The sequence below is a fragment of the Mytilus californianus genome, unplaced genomic scaffold (genome assembly GCF_021869535.1).
Source record: "Mytilus californianus isolate M0D057914Y unplaced genomic scaffold, xbMytCali1.0.p SCAF_2, whole genome shotgun sequence".
Classification (NCBI taxonomy): domain Eukaryota; kingdom Metazoa; phylum Mollusca; class Bivalvia; order Mytilida; family Mytilidae; genus Mytilus; species Mytilus californianus.
Window position 1 is genome coordinate 98,888,845 of NW_026262668.1, and position 18,480 is coordinate 98,907,324.

Consider the following 18,480-nt stretch of genomic DNA (forward strand, 5'->3'; position numbering starts at 1 on the left):
ATGAAATCTTAAATAAAACTGATCATATAAAAATATCTATATACTAGACAGAAAACGTCTAACTAAATTTCAATAATCATTTACAAATAAATTATGATTAACACATATTCTGTGGTGTAAATATAAGGTATTATAAGTAAATGACTGGAAACGTTTGGGGATACGCTTGCCAACTCCCTAAATTACTGTAAATTACTACATAATAGAAAGGATGAAAGATATTGCACCTAAGCCATTTTTAAAGGATTTCCTCTATTTCAATGAATATCAAGTTGCCAATGATAGGTTTTTAAAGTGATAGTTCACAAGATCCGCAAGGAAGGCATTTCACCGTGCCCGGACACATTATTCTGAATCCGAGCAGACACATTTCTCTTACTAATAAGTGCAGCATGCCTAGCAAATAAGAAGTAGTTTTTATTATTAATTGGTATTAAAATTTGCCGTTTCATAATTGAAATAATTTAAAATTTAGGAATATATCTCCCTCGCTCAAAGCTCTGAATCCTTGCCTGGCCTGGGTTATACTTTTTGTCCTTTTTGGTTTATAAGCTCTTCAGTTTGTTTTTAATAAGTTTTGGTCTTTCAAACATTTTTGCCTCGAGCATGACCGAAGCGACATTTATTGTCGAAATGCGCATCTGGTGCAGCAACATTGGTATCGTTTATATTATTTCAAATCTTTTTGTTTAACCCGGCCAGTGATCGAACCCATGAAATATGGCATTCAAGACGAGCACGCTACCACGAATCCACCGACACGATTATCAGTTATTGTATAAACACGTTTTTAGGGTTTGTAAGGATAAAAGGATATTTATGTATGTCTTTATGTAGTGGAAAAAACTATTATGTAAGCTTATGTATTTTATGGATTATTTTGTTTTTACATTTGATAAAAACTGGATATATTAAAATCAAACAATCTTAGAATAATGATAATGTACTATTAGTATAATTTTCTGGGTAAGTAACACGGTAGTCAAGATTAATGACTCATAAGGTTGTGTGAATTATTAATGACTGCGTAAACAAATCAGCTTGCGTATAATTGGAGTTTAGTATGACGTTCATTATCACTGAACTAGTATACATATTTGTTTAGGGGCCAGCTGAAGGACGCCTCCGGGTGCGGGAGTTTCTCGCTGCATTGAAGAACCATTGGTGGCCTTCGGCTGTTTTCTGCTCTATGATCGGGTTGTTGTCTCTTTGACACATTCCCCATATCCATTCTTAATTTTATTGTATTCAAACTATTTTTTTTCTATCAGAACAAATGAAATAACACTTGAAAAAAGTGTTTGAGAATGGACATAGCTGATGCATACCACACAATTTTATACACCTGTTGAAGGTGGTATTTATTATGGTATACCAACGTCCGTCCGTCAACACTTCGTACGATAACTCAAGTTTGCTTTACATGTAACCATTCTCATTAAATTTTAATACAATTTTAGGATTAACGAATGAATTATCCCTTTCGATTTTAATAATTATTGGCCATGTTGTTCCAGCGTTATGGGACTTAAACCATTTGAATTAAGGTAATTTTTCACAATTCGCGCACTAACTCTAGTATTCCCGGATTGATTTCCTCAAAACTTTACATTATTGTTCGGATTGATAAAAGGAAGCTCCCTTTTGATTTGCTTTTAATTTTCTGGTTTGTCGTACCAGAGTTACTGGACATTAACAATTTGAGTCAAGGCAATTTTTCACATATCACGCAGTTACCTTTATCAGTAAATGTAAATACAGATTTAAGTAATATTTCCACATGTTGTACCATAACTTGAGTCATGATTCTTGGATTGAATAACTGGAAACTTTTCATAATTGTTGGAATTATGGATTATTAAACACTAGGTGTAAACAAATATCTATGTTATTCCAGAGTAGTGGGACTTTGACCGTCTGATAAATAATCGGCATTTTTCAAATGTCATGTAATATTTCTAGTATGCTTGGATTGAATTTTCACACACTCAACACTGTTGTTGAAATTGGTGAATGTGGACTCGCTTTTTATGTTGAAAATTTTCTGGTTTGTCATTACAGAGTTATGAGACTATTAACAGTCATATTTGACACAATATTTACACGTCTAAGGGAACCCTCATGCATATTTTTTCTACAGAGCCATCTTATTTGCTTCTGATTGAATACCTTTTAAATATCCTATTTCATTTATGTCACAATTATAATATGAACACTAATGGCGTATCTAGCGCTCTTGGCGTAGCTGTTTATTTCTTTTGATATGCTGATTAAAAAAAATGTTTTAATTACTACGATTCAGTATCTAAATTATCAAAATAATAATAAAACACAAATTTTCCAAAGAGTTTTTACTAACATGCTGGGACTACATTTGATAGGTTCAGACCATCCACTCAAGTATACATTTTTATTCTAAATAAAACTGACTCCTTATCAAAAGTACATTAGGGTTACATATATTGAAAAATAGTTCAAATAAAATTTTAATAAGTTATTTTTACATTTTGTCGTGTTATATAAAAAAAAAAAAAAAGTTTCCTTTTTGGCACTTATAACAATAATAATCTTTATTAAAGAATGTAATGATTCATTTTGTAATTTCATTGGGATTTCAAATCGTTGACCGAAGAACATTTTGTAAGAAGCGCAGAAGCTCTTCATACTACAAATGTGCTCACGATCAACGCTTTTACGACCATATAAAATTACTAAAAGAGAATTTATTTCTTAACAATTATATTTTTATGCTACAACCGTGAAATAACGAGTTATAGCAAATATTTGGTTTGTTTTCCTATGCATTGCTGTGACGTTGTCACGGGACGCACGTGCTGCCATGAATGTTACATTTTATTGGGATATAAAATCTAATTTCGGAATACCTCTCAAATGTTGTCAGCCAATCAAAAGTGCGTATTCTAATGAAACATACATTCTATGTGGTATTGGGTTTGCTCATTGTTGATGTATAGTTGCTAGCTTCCTTTGTCATTTTGGTCTCTGGTGGAGAGTTGTCTCATTGGGAATCACACCACACCTTCTTACTTATATATATAATGTAATTATGATGAATTAATTGTACACGTATCAGGCCAAATCATTTTTTTTGATAGGTCATAAATTACCTTCCGTTCAAATCAAATGTATTTCTGATTCTTTTCAATTCGAGCGATAAAAAAAAACATTGTATAAATTCCCTTCAGTATATGTTTAGGAAAAAATAAAATAAATGAATGCTTTTTAGGTACTGTTTCAGTAAAATATTTAAGATTAACCTCGTCATCACATAACTGTAAAGTTTGTCACTGGACGTTTAACAATCAAATGATTAAAGGCTTCTACCTTTATGGACGAAATCGATTAATTTACGCCTTTCTGTCAAAAAAAGGAAAACATGTATGAACCCCGCTAGATATTATACAGTAGCCTCTTTTTAAACTTCTGTAACAGACATAGAATCGGCAATTTTTCCGCGTCATCCATTATCTTTAAGCAGGAGCAATATTTTAACAGATCACCAAGTTAAAAATGTCAAATGCAATGTAGACCTTCCAGCAAGTAACTGACAGGATGAATAACAACAATGGAATCGTTGTTCATTTGATATATATATTGTACTTGTATATTGCTGTCGTATGCATACATGCCTAGTATCCTTTTTTTTAATGTATGAATTTGCAACAACGCTTTTGCTCTCTTCGAAAAATAAAGAGTTTGAATTTCAAGTAGTTGCATGTAGAGTCTTGACCGATTCCGTTTCTAAACTTTTATGAAAAAAAAAGATATGATTTTTCGTTTATTATTTTAATTAATGAAATATGTTGATGTGCTCAATATTGCAAATATTTTTTTCCTTTTGAACGAATACAGTTAATATTCGGCAGATGACCAGACATGGAAGTAATAGTTGTATGAGATGGACAATCTTCGTTTGTACCTGCTGCGATATTATTTGTTGCTGAAATCAAGCAAGAAAGGCTACACAAAATTAAATTTGAATTGTGTACCTGTTTGATTTTTAATTGTACCGTGACTCGTTGACTGTACATATAGGAAAGGTAACACTCTGCACACGGCACATTGATGTCTCTTCGATCGATTGCAGTGTTACAGTGCGTATACACGATTCCCACGGAACCGCTGACTGGGGCAACTGATTTAACTTTAGTTATACATTTCAAATCATTTTCTTTAAGCAATTCAATACCTGCATCTGCCAAATGTAATCAAATTACCGACACGATATGTAATTAATCATAAAACTCACAACGAAATTTAATAAAAAATAGAACACTAAGTACTTTGTCTGAAGTAAAACTATGTTAATATAGGGCGCAATTTCCCACTGGAAAGCCGCCGAATAATCACCTACAGCCATTTGTGTTGATTTTTTCCTTTATTTGAAGCAATTCGTGGTGTGAACGTCACTGGACACAGTTTGAACATTTGCTGTATGAGATTAAGATTTGACACTTAACAAGCACTTACAATTATGACTATACATAATTCATCTGAATATACTTAATTCCCGGGGCTACGATGGCGTAATAGAGCCTAACACAGGATTTTAAATCTTAAATTTCACAATTGTGCGGAATTACCCAACGAATCAGACACAGAAGAATTTTTTTTTCTCTATTATTACAACAGAAGACAGTTTGGCATTAAAAAAAAAAACTCTTCTGAATATCGAGGAGAAACTTGGTTTAATTTTGATTAATTTCCTACGTTGCCTCTTGTTTTTCATCACTTTAGTCTTCCATCTTTTCTTATAATCCAGTATCAGTGTATTTATGTATTTATAACATGATACATACTGCTCGAGAGTAAAGTCTCAAAGTTGAATGTCAACGTTTGTATATGATAAATTGCGATATAAGTCCACATAAACATATGCACTAATGGACGTATTTTTCAAAGACATACATTTACTTCTGATTACTATCAAACAAAGTAGTCCCGGACGAATTTGATAAACTAAAGAAAAAAAACCCGATAACAAACAAAATAGTCTCAGATGAATGTGATCAAATAAAAAAACGAATGAAATCAATTACATATGTTGACTTGTATGGAACAGATTAAAATGGTAATGAAACGCACAAGTTAAATAACCAGCAATATTGAAACATAACATAGTACGACATGCGTTTTTTCTATTGATTGGTATCTCAATTCATTCAAGAAAGAATATAAAAATATCGTGTTGGTGTCACATCATCAAATCAGCCACAGCCATTTAGAACATATGAAAGTAGCCTTACTTTGATAAACATAGTGCGTTTGATGTTATTTACTTAAACTAGCAAATGAATTAAATGACCTTTTCTGAATGAGAAATATATTTTGACCATTTTTAGATTAAATGTACCTTTGCATGAACTTGTATGACAATTTTACGATAGATGTGCTAAATAGTATGCTAATTAAGATTTTCAGACAACCAGAGTGCTATTTTTTTTTGTAGGGGCATTACAGAACATCAAGTGTCACTACAGGACTTTAAACATTGGTTGAAAATTGGCATGCAGAAATTAAGTTGATACATGTATAATTCAGAATACATCTGATTTTCATGAAATTAAACTTATGGTAAAATATTTTGAGAGCTGTGAAAATTGAAAAATATAGGGATTTAGAATGAGTGGTGTGCGACACCTTTAATGAAGAAAGCAGTAAAACAAAAATTGCAGAAAACAACTGATATTTTTTTAGAACTGAAATTAAAATGCAGGAAGCCATATTTCAACATTTTTTGGCAAAAAAGTTACATATTGCCACTTTACACTCCTAAACCTGAATTTGTGATATTTTTTTTTTTTTTAGCTTTTTCCAGTATGCCTAACAAAATGCATGCCTATAAAAAAATAATTAAATTGTTTTTCAATGCACAGTTAGTTTTTTCTGAGGTATTAAACAGTGAAAAACAGGTTGTTCACTTCAAAAAGAAGTCGTCATGAAATTATTTGATATTTTACTGTTATATCATTGCGACATTCCATATATAAGACAGTTAAATAATTTCAGTTTTTAGGTGTTCAAACAACAACTATTTCTAAGACCAAATATATGCTCAATTAGGTCGTGACCAATCACTTATTCTATTTGTGACGTTTCACGATTAGAAATAGCTGAGCAATGTGTCATCTTTCAATAAAAACAATCTACATAAAAAGAGAAGATTTTAAGCAATATCATTGATTATAAATTGATAATGATAAATAAAAGAGGTCCTAACACAAATCCCTGTGAGACACCAAATGAAACATTGCAAAGTTCAGACAAAGATAGCATTTACTCGCTGTTTTCAATTTCTCAAGTAACTATTATCCTTGATGCCAAACTTTATCGAAAGCGTTACATAGTCATAGTCCTATAACATATGACTTTGTAATTTTTAACGTTTTTATGATGATATTTTCATTTTTCTATTTGTTTTTGGAATTCGAAGTCATATATAAATACTTCACTTCAAATTCCTTAAGCATTTTCCGATCTGATTTAATGTCCGAACAAAATAGCTTAAATCGTCTTTCTATTTTCAAATTTAATGGCACAAGCAAGGTTTTAATAAACTCAAACATTAAAAGTATTAAAAAATACTTAATCTAAATGAAGAAATAATATATCCATCACTAACATTAAAGTTTTATCCTCGGGATGGGGAGTTTGAGGACATCCCGTCATGTTTTTTAATCTATCGCAATATTTAAACCAACATTATACGAACGAACTTATGGACATTCGTTAAGGTGACAGATTTTAAAAGTTTATTTATGCAACTTCTAGCTTAAAAATATTTAACAATAATAGTTTTACCCTCATGATCATTTTGTTGGGTTTACGAAATTTAAAAATGTATCAAAACATGTTTGGAATTAAAATCGTTTCACGGAGGTTAGGTTTTAGATTAGCCAGTTTAAAATTTTCACGAAAAGGTTTATTTGTTACACTGTGACCTAATTTTAGAGGATGTATAGCGATATTTACATGCTACATAAATTTATTAAATACTATTTTTAAGGGATTGCTATTTTTTCAGCGCACATTTTCAAGATTTTATGGTTTATGATGTCAGGTCCAGATTCATTGTTAGGATCTTAATATTTCAATACACCAACTACTTCACCTTAATCAATGACAGTTTTAGGATAGGAAAACCTTCCTCCTTCAGGGTATATATAAATTATACTAAAATATTTATTCAAAAGTTTACATTTCTCGTCGTTTCCGTACACTATATCTTCCCTTCTTTCATCGTCAATAATATTGTTGAGAGGTGGTATATCACGAGAACCTTCATGGGGTCTTATTAGCATTTTCATTAGCCATGTCATTAAAAAAACACAGGTTGACTGGGGTATAGAAATACTGTCATATCTGAAACTCTCATACCAGCAATAAAACCCTTGCTAAAGTTGGGCGTCCGTTTAGCTGTGCGGGATGTATAAATAGACGGGAGGTCAGAGTGGAGACGTTAAATCTGATGCCTTTTGTACAGAGAGTGCAAACAAAAATATAACAATCATTATTCAAAATCATATTTTTCAAAACTTCTTTTAAAATTTTCTTTTGTAGCTATTCAGTTTTCAAATTAGTTCGCTTTTCCGTTGCTTTTTATATCTACTAATATCTGATTGATTTTTAGGTCTTACGAGCTTTTTTTGAAAGCGGTCTCTTCTCCAAATGTCTCTTTCTACCTCATTGTCAAACCATGGCCTGTCACTATTAAGTATTTTAACATGCTCTCCCTTGTGATGTCTAGATTTTTTTTTAGTAAATATATTGCACATCTCATTAATGTCCTCGACATTCGAAAGACATTAATCCCAAACAGAATCAGCTTGTAAAGACAAATTATTAAGATATTTCATTGTGTCGATGATATTTATTGGGCCAGTCTAGCAGAGTCCTAATGTGTCAAGTGACTATTGTCAGTTCATTTGATAACAATGTCTAAACTGAAAAGATTAAAAGTTAACATCGTATAACCTATAATTATCATGGATTTTAAATTAATCAGAATTCAAATATCCTGTTATTACAACATTTTCATCTATTTGGTAACTCTACCCCAGTACATAATTAAGTCTTATCCAATAGTTCAAGTCTGTTCATTTGGGTCTATAAGTACAATAAAGAAAACATGACTGCTTCATCGATGTGGTTTTCGAGTGATTATGAATGCCAGACAAACAATTGGTTATATATATGTAAACAACAGACTTTCTCAAAATGAAGATCTGAAGATAGGAACGCAATCTCTGTCTTAATTTGTCAATTTTATGGAAACAATTATTAGGTATCAAGAAGTTACACTCATTTAAATATGTTTATGAGTTATTACACAACGACTTTAAACTGCAAGATGAATAATTACAGACAAAAATGTAAAAATAAAAGAACATACATGATTTGCCGTTTACCCAATGGTCTATTTACTTTAGGCAATTCTGAAATTATACTTATTTAGAGTGACGACGATGAAGTTTGGCGTAGTGGTTTCATTGGAGAAGATTCTTGAAAAGGACAAATAGGAAACAATGAAATGACAATAGCTCAATAGACTTTTGTTATGGTTTTGTATTAAATATTATGACTGATGATATCTGACTGGCCCTAAATACTTGATCCATATGACAAAAAAATGTTCGTTTTATCTTAGCACCCTGTATAATTTTGATTAATTTATAAAATTACAAAACAGCAAACACTGAATGTTTTTATTTTGACGAAAGATGATGATAGAAGGACTAAAGTCATATTTAAACGTTTCATTATCCTGAACTTATGTTTGAAAAAAGTGCGACGAACGTGAATTTTACTGTTAAATTCACCTAACATGCCTAATAACCATTCTTTTGAAATACACTAGGCGATCTTTGTTTGTATTATCAACAGAAATACACGAAGTAAAAAAGTGTTTTGTTATTCTTACCTTTGTTTGTAGATGGAATCTTGCTATCTATGTGTAAGGTGAGTGTTCCTTTATAAGTGAATGATGTATCATTGTGTAGTTTTATAATTGGATGACAGTATTAACCAATAACATTCACGATTCCAATTTTTTACTGCAGCTGATGCGCATTTCGACAATTAATTTCTTTTCAGTGATGCTCGAGGCCAAAATATTATTAAAACCCAAAACCTTAAACAAAACGTTGAAAAGCTGATAAAACCAAAAAGGATCAAAATAAAGCAAAACACGGACAAGGAACCATAGTTATGCATCAGGGATATACATTCCCTAATTTAAAATGATATCCAAAAATGAACATCAAATTTCAATAAAACAATATCCGTAGTTTCAGGCCAGTACGAAAGTACAGGCTTCTTGGTCGGTCATACCTTCGGGAACTTACAGCCCACCAGCAGAGATACCAAACTATCAGTAATTTTAACATAGACGGTACCAGTTTACTAGAACAGATGCGCATTTCGACAGTTAAGTTTAACATAGACGGTACCAGTTTACTAGAACAGATGCGCATTTCGACATTTAATTTTAACATAGACGGTACTAGTTTACTAGAACAGATGCACAATTGACAGTTAATTTTAACATAGACGGTACCAGTTTACTAAAACAGATGCGCATGTCGACAGTTAATGTCCTTTCAGTGATTCTTGTGGCCAAACTAGTTGAAAATCCATAATCATACAAACGCTGAAGAGCTGATCGAAACCAATAGTAAAGATACTGGCTACTAGGCTGGCGATACCCTTGGGACTTACAATGCTCATCAAGGCCCTTTACGTTTACAAAACTTCATTCATGGTAAACCTTAAATACTGGATACAAGTACTCTGTTAATGCCAACAAGTATTTTCATTGTTTTATCAATTACAAAAGGATCACATTAACAAGAAAGTCAGCGGATAACTTTCAGATAATACATTACTACTATTTCGCAGACCTTATGAATTATCAATTTTTATTTTTGGTTGGAATAATGAATTTATGATGGACTAAATTTAATTCTATTCCTATCAAAATACAACATATGTGTAAAAGCATTGTAAACTGTTTATAAAAATGTTCGCTAAATATTATAGCTTCATACCAGCTTAGTATTTTCAATTCATACCGGAAGGATGTTTGATATAGAATATATGTTCACTCTCATGAAACTTGATCTAAAACGTTACTACCATGATACAATGCTATCATTTTTTCAACGAAAGACTAAAAAGACTTAGTCTACTACACAATTGAATCCCATTCAGATGCAGAAAGAGAGGATGAAATCATAATAAGTTTAAAAGATAGTTAATGAAAAAAACCATACACTGTACATTCTAATTAATATTATAAATAATTTTCCCCATAATATGTGGTAACAACTGGCAATTTACTATCTGTTTAATATATATTCTATATTTGGTGCTATGGAGGTAATGTGACGGTACCCAAATTGTATGGGTTTGAACCGATCTCCAAACGACCCAATTTCTGTAATGAGGAGTACCTAAGTTGCATCCATGCTTAAATTCACATCTGTAAAAAGCGAATAACTGATGTCTTGTGTTTTTTCTCCACATTTTTAGAACACCTTGACATTAATCCATGCTTACTATTCATTTTGTAAGAAATAGATGTCTTGAACATATTCTAATTGCTGATTTTTAAAAGTTGACATTTTGTGGACGTCCCATGCGACAATTCCGTAAATTTTACTTTTTTCTTAGGATAATTCATCTGTTGATATATAATATTACCGTTTTTAATCATATTCAAATATATTCAGCTATGTTGAAAGACGTACATAATGGCAAATTATAAAAAAGATAAACTATTTAGTTTCTGAGAAAACTTTTAAGATTTCTGCTGCTTGTATTACAAAACAATAAAAATACACGCATTTTTCCTAATAAAATGGGCAATTCCCTAAATTTTACTTTTTTCTTAGGATAATTCATCTGTTGATATATAATATTATCGTTTTTAATCATATGTTAAAAGACGTACATAATGGCAAATTATAAAAAAGACAAACTATTTAGTTTCTGAGAAAACTTTTAAGATTTCTGCTGCTTGTATTACAAAATGGGTGCAATTTGGGTACTGTCACGTTAACCATGTTCGATAGCACTTAATTGGACAATCATACTTCTTAAACGGGATCTCATCTCTTACTATGTCATTACCAAACGCTTGGTAGCAATTTGTCCTTTAAGGGATTGTCAGGATTTTTTAATTTTAATTATGAATTCATCCAAGTGTTCTACTTTGGAAAAGACGGCTCTATTTGTCGAGAAGCAATATTTGAAAAAGACAAATTAACGATGTGTGCTCATGCGGAAGAGGTATTGGCTATTTTCCTGCCTTTTTAGCACACCAGAGCTGTCTGACAATGTTTTAAAATATTTAACTTAAATTCAGTAAAATTGATACCGTTTATGTTATCACGATATCACAACTTCATGTGTGTAGTTTGAGGTTCATGACGTCTTAATTTTCAACTCAATTGTGTAACTAAGCATAAAGATATCTCTTAAAAAAGAGACAGAATATACCAAGGGAACAGCCAAAATTGAAGAGACACTGAAAACGCCACCCGTTATACAATTAGTTTGATGATTCTGGCAAATTTCCAGTATCTATCCGTAAATGAATGAGAAAAACATTCAAATTGGATCGTAAAAAATGAATTATCACAATAGAAATACACGCATTTTTCCTAATAAAATGGGCAAATCGGAACCAGACTTGATCTTAGACTCTTCTTACGAAAAAGTCGACAAAATCATTAGTTTGTTTAGGATGGTAACCATACTAATTAAAAGTCGTTTGTTTACCACACACGTACGTTTTAAAGAAATTATCGGTTTAACTGTGTTATTTGAAATATACATGCAAATACATAATATCTTATTTTCATTATTTATCGAGAAAATTACATTTGAAGCTTGTCACATTGAAATTTAAAAAAAATGTTATCTTTGCTGTTTTTTGAAAAAAAAAATAGTTTGAAAAGAAACCATGTACATACAAACTCTATTATATTTAGCTCTTTTTAGTCACCAATTTTTAGAGTGCTCCATATATTTCGTAACATTGTTACAATTTCTGAAAATATATCTATTTTCCATTACATAGTTTCCGAGTACGCCTGTCTGCTCATTGTCACGCAAACTTTCAATATAATAATATTATCTTTGTGTGAATATAACGATTAAAAGTTGTATCTGTTCTGGTTAAAAAAGAAAGAAAAAATATTTTTACAAAATAAATCATCCGTTAAAAATATCTTTTTTTACTATTTTTCAACAAGTTTAAGAATAGGTTGTGTCGATGGTTTTTGTACATGTATGTGCGGTCTTCTCGATATAGTCGCATTGAATGTTTACATCGGAATAAAGTCCGGTTGAATTTGATTGAGAAACTTAATTTCAAAAGTGTTAATCTTTGCTGCATATCCATCAAATTTTGTGGTATTGTTTTCCTGAACTTCTTTGATCTAGATGCATACATATACGGATAATTGACATATTCCAGATAGGTGTACAGCCATTAGAAATTGTGTTTGGTACACAAGGCATTTATGTATACCAATTTTACACAAAACTCCCATAGCCTGCTTTTCTCATCGTTTGCTGTATTGAGAGAGAAATGAAAACTTTATATTGTGATTTTGTATTTATTTCATTAAAAACAATATTACTGTTCACCAGAACGTTTTCTTTTGAATTCATAATCGATAGCTTGATTGCAGAAAAAGGGTCTAACATTAAAGAGATCCAGTTTTCAGTATTTGCAAGGGAGGTTTCCACTAGATTCCCCACTGGATTGTGCTTACGTGAAAATCAAATATGCACGTTGTCATCTATGACACAAATATTCCATAACGGTAAACTAAATAACGATTTTGGTTTCCTTCTGAACGACCACAATCTAATAGGATAATACTAATACCGCATTCCGAGACACGACACAACAAAAATTAACAATAAAGGGTTGTTTTTACATATATTCCAGATTAAATGGGTATTTGTAAATTTCGGAGTCAAACCACCTTAGGCAGGTAGTTTGACATCCGAATAACAACGGATTTGAGTCTAGAATAAAATACTCGTGTGAACGCAAAAACATATTCTAATCCAGAATATATCAGGGTACATACTATTTGTTTACAATGTTTTGCGCGTCAGAAAATCACGTGCGTCCACGAATATTGATTTCACTGGTATTCAGAACTTAATATAAAACATTCAGTCAAGTTAATCCTTTCTAAAAAAGTACGGAGTGCTTCGCAGTATATCATGAATTACGTCAACATGAAGCAAACATTGTTGTTTGGGTCTTGAATACACATACTGTAATTTGATATTATCTCCTGTCCGGGACATGTCCTCAATTCTATGTCTGATTCTAGTCAATCGAATTTTAGCCTCATCATACGATGTCTACACTAAAACAACTGTTATTCGTCCAGTAGTCATAACTTCGGCACCCAAACAACGGTTATCCGTTTAGCAGTCTTCAAAATAGCAGATGTTATCCGTCCAGTAGTCATGACCTTGGCACAGACATTATTTATGAGATACATTGTGCAATAAGAACTATACATTTCAGAACCACATGTGAACACAAACTGGATTCAATTCATATATGATAAATCCTGATGTACATCGGATTTCATGATATCTTATTTGAATCTAGCATGCTTGTGAACAGTGTAGAATAGTTATGCAAGCTCAGGAATATCGTATCATGTTGCTATTTAAAATGGAAGTTCATACGAGAAAATCTAAATGATCTCTTTTAGTTTAGTTTTCAACGTATGCTTACTGTCAATCTAGATGTAAACCATGATATGAATAGTCCTAACAGTTTCTATGGTATAATTAATCATAAATTCAATTATATTGATGCGAATGACATCATTTATATAGATGGAACATTAAGTCAAAGTATCAACCTAGGTTTTGTAGTTCTCCTTGAGAAACGACGGCATGAAATCTGCAACATGCTAATAATGGACCAATAATTATAAAAAGGGTTCTAGTTTACTCCCATAGTTATTCCGACGGTCCGTCGAAAAACACGTCCACCAAACGTAACAAATGAAATAATTAAGTAACCTTGTGATATCAGTTTAAGACACGAAAAAAAAAGTCAGAGTGGTATTTAAAAAGTAAGAATTTTGTATCTACTTTAACATTCTTTTTTGATGAAAATCGTCGGTAACAAGCAGCGTGACATTGCTTGGTCTGCCATTTGTTTTCAAAATTCTTTAATGAGGGGCGTAGAAGTCAATTTACACGAGATGATGGGCTCTGATTGTATGTCCTCCAACCACTCCTTGGCATTACTTAGCATCCACTTTTGATTCACAACGCCCCAACAGTGCAGTTTGTAAGGACAAATATAATGTGGGTATCTAGTATTGTGAAAGAAAATTCAGTTTTTGATTATGATTTTCTTTAAGCAAATGTCGTTGTAGTAGATGTTCGGTTCCTAAGTGAATTGCCAATACCATATCCTCATCATGCCGGTTATATAATTTAATTTCTGTATCTAAATTTTTTTTAGCTAAAAGTTCAATTTTGCACCGAAAATGATTAAATTACTAGTGTGACCATAATTGTGTAAGTAAAACTGTCATAGTGCAAATTTTGCACTTTGTGATGGGTGCTATTTCATACATGGTATGATTAAAAGGAAACCCATTTTATTTTATTTTTTATCTCGAACAAAAAGTATTGAAAGTGTATCAAAAGCGTTCTTCATATGTTCAAAAGATGCCAGACATTAATATATATATATATATATATATATATATATATATATATATATAAATATATATAGAGTCTATAAGAATCTACCAACCAGTAAACTTAATAGGTATTGGATCATCAAAATTGACAATACTACACAAACAGGGAAAATTATATGAGTCTAAAAGATTGTGTAACAATACCGATAAATAGATGGAAAACAAAACACTAAAAAGTGTTGAATATCATCGCACAAAGCCGAAATATTTGCAATTATTGTATAATTTATATCATCTGTTCAGTTTTTCCATCTTTGTGCGATGATATTCAACACTTTTTAGTGTTTTGTTTTCCATCTATTTATCGGTATTGTTACACAATCTTTTAGACTCATATATATATATATATATATATATATCATAGATTTGAACGTTGTTTTCAATTTAGACTTGTTTATATTTTTTCGTTTGGGCTTGTATTATATTTGCGTTCGGGTTTATATGATACGTTCATCCTATTTCGACTCTTTCAAAATTCAAGAGTCTATCCTAAATTGAGGTAAATTATATGGCCTTCCACATACCGTTTCGATTCCAAACATCACTGAAGAGACATTAATTGTCGAAATCCGGATATGGTGTACACATTTTTGCACCTCATGTTTGCGATATACCATCTTTTCCGCAAGTTTATTGTTTTCTGTTTGATAATAAATTATTATAAGATCCATTTTGTTACATCTGGTGATCCGTTTATTTGGCAATCCCGAATGGCAGTCAGCAGGATTTTAGAACATCAGTTGTTCGACCTGCTAGTCAAATGCGTTTTGTTAAAATAGACTTTTTCACTTTTTTTGGTCTTTTGGAAAATGTTGTTTGTGCTGTATTTAGACCCCTCTACCAAGAAATTTGTTTTGCATGCACACGTATAAAAATTGCAGTTTTTATCCAACGCAATCATAGGTTTGAACGTTGTTTTCAATTTAGACTTGTTCACTTATATATATATATATATATATATATATATATATACAACTCGTCTAAACATCAGCCCAACAATGTTAGATCTGTAAATTTGCTTTCGCAAATTTTTGTTCTTCCCTCGATATATATAAGTACGTCGGAACCAGTAACGAATTATATAGACAATAACTGTTTAGTGTCTTTAAATATCAGCTGTATTTGTACGAGGCTAAGAAACAGGTGTAATGCGAGCTTCAGCGAGCTATTACTCCTGTTTCGAGCCGAATACAAATACAGCTGATATTAAAAGACACTAAACAGTTATTGTCTTTATCCTGCAATTAAATGTGTACATTTTTCCCCATCACAATCGTTGAATTTGTTTTTGAAAGAAATCGACAAGACTTAAACGCGGACCGCAATGAGTACCCCAAATTGAACTGTGACGTAAACAGTAATTTGACATAACCGTTCGCTCGCAACAGAAGCAGGATACCAGGAGACTATATACGTCTAGTAAACGTATATCGCTTCGTGTTGTCTGTACACCTGTATTGGTATAGTAGAAAGGTCGATTGCAGGATAAATATATATATATATATATATATTGCGGTTTTTATCCAACGCAATCATAGGTTTGAACGTTGTTTTCAATTTAGACTTATTTATATTTTTTCGTTTGGGCTTGTATAATATATTTGCCTTCGGGTTTATAGGATCAGTTCATCCTATGTCGACTCTTCAAAATTCAAGAGTCTATCCTAAATTGAGGTAAATTATATGGCCTTCCAAATACCGTTTCGATTCCTAAGAGACATTTATTGTCGAAATCCGGATATGGTGTACAAATTTTTACACCTCATGTTTGCGGTATACCATCTTTTCCGCAAGTTTATTGTTTTCTGTTTGGTATAAAATTAATAATAAAGAATCATTTTTACACCTTGTGATCCGTTAATTTGGCAATCGCCAATGGCAGTCAGCAGTTGTTCGACCTGTTAGTCAAATGCGTTTTGTTTAAATATACTTTTCACTTTTTTGGTCTTTTGGAAAATGTTATTTGTGCTGTATATATTTATATATATATATATATTTAAATTTTGTCTCACTGTTTTGCCAAAGACCTTTAGACCTTTTATCTTTAAATAAACAAATAAAAGAAAAACCTTCCAAAATAGCATTTTTATGATGTCTTGTCATTATGAAATAGAAATGAGCAACAACATTACGCAAACAGATATTTGTTACATGATGTCTTGTACCCATATTTTAATTTGATTTAGACGTCTTTTATCGATAAGGCTATTGAGCATATTCAATTTTCCTAAAACTATGTGTAAAATGGTTATTTAAATTTATATGGCAATTCACATACGTCACAGAGACATTTGAACAAATGGTATCAAAGTATATAATCCTGTTTATTTATCATTAGAATAATAAAAAAAATAAAAAATGCAAGCATTGCAGAATTCTCATATTTGCAATTTCAGCAATTAAATAATGGCTCTAATCATACTTTATCCTGGATAACAAATTTTGTTAATTAAGTTTTAAAAAAATATAGCTTTTCCAAAAACTTACAATTAACTAGAAGACGGAAAATACGTTTTTTTCTTATTTCCATTCCATGATTCTTACCTTTATATGTTGATGCCAAACTTGCCAAACTTCTTTAGCTTTCAGTTCCTTACATTTTTTATCCATTAAGATTGTTTACTTTTTCAAAGTACGATCAGGTATCAGAAGTTAAGTCGAACATCAATCGTTTATAAATTTTATCATAAATGTCTAAAGCAATTCACACAGGAGGCTATGTAACATGCAATTATAAAGCAAAGCGAGTTGTTGAGTTAATGATCGATTCAGAATTGATTTGCTGAAAATTAGATACATGTGTGCAAATGCTTATTGCTAAAAGAGGATAATGGTTGTATATATTTACATTTGGTTGGAGTTAAGATTTATAAGGCGAAATTCATAATAAATGTAACTGTACATGGTATTCAACCGGAAGGCAATGTTACCAAATTAATTTAGAGAATTTGTTTATTATTTCGATTACGAAATGCGTTATACTTGATTAAATAATAATGCTTAATCGCTTTCATTATATATTTGAACAACACGAGTTTGTCTTAGCAGATATGTTGTTTTATACGTTTATACTAAGACTGATATAAACACTTCTTCTGACAAATCTGTATGATATTCCATACTAATTTCTTGATTTTTGTTTTCCTAATTCAATCTTTTATCTTATTCTATGGTTTCTTTATTTATTATTTTCTGATAGTTTGTAATATAGAAATAAAGAAATGCTTCCATAAAAATAATAATAATGGGACATTCCAAACTTGTAGTTTTTCATTCGATTTGTTTTGGGGAATCACTCCAAGGTTTCCTCCTCGAGGGTATCATCAGCCCAGTTGTCATCACTTCTGTGTTGAAATGAATTATTGATATGGTCTTATTCATTAATTAGCTGTTAACAAAACATTGATTTTTATAAATATTAAGGATTTTCTACCCCAGGAATAGATTTCCTTAGCTCTAATTGCCAAAGTTATGGGTCCTCAATGTTCTTCAACTTCGTACTTTATCTGGCCTTGTCCATTTTTTTTTATACAGCGTCACGGATGAGCCTTTTGTAGACGAAACGGGCGTCTGGCGTACAAAACTTTAATACTGGTATCTATAATGAGTTTATTCCATGGGAACTCTATCAAAATCAAAACATTCCATAGATGTATCTGTATATATATGCCGATAAAATCTTAATCAACTAAATCAT

General features: G+C 31.3%; 1 protein-coding gene across 1 annotated transcript in view; it reads right to left on the reverse strand.

The window, feature by feature from the left end:
- The window catches only part of LOC127727736 (degenerin del-1-like), a 45,232-nt gene extending 27,772 nt beyond the window's left edge, over positions 1-17,460 (reverse strand). Inside the window, exon 1 of the mRNA XM_052234850.1 lies at positions 17,328-17,460. Coding sequence (XP_052090810.1) covers positions 17,328-17,393 — 66 coding nt within the window. The 5' untranslated portion in view covers positions 17,394-17,460. The remainder of the gene's footprint in view (positions 1-17,327) is intronic.
- Positions 17,461-18,480: the final 1,020 nt, after the last annotated feature.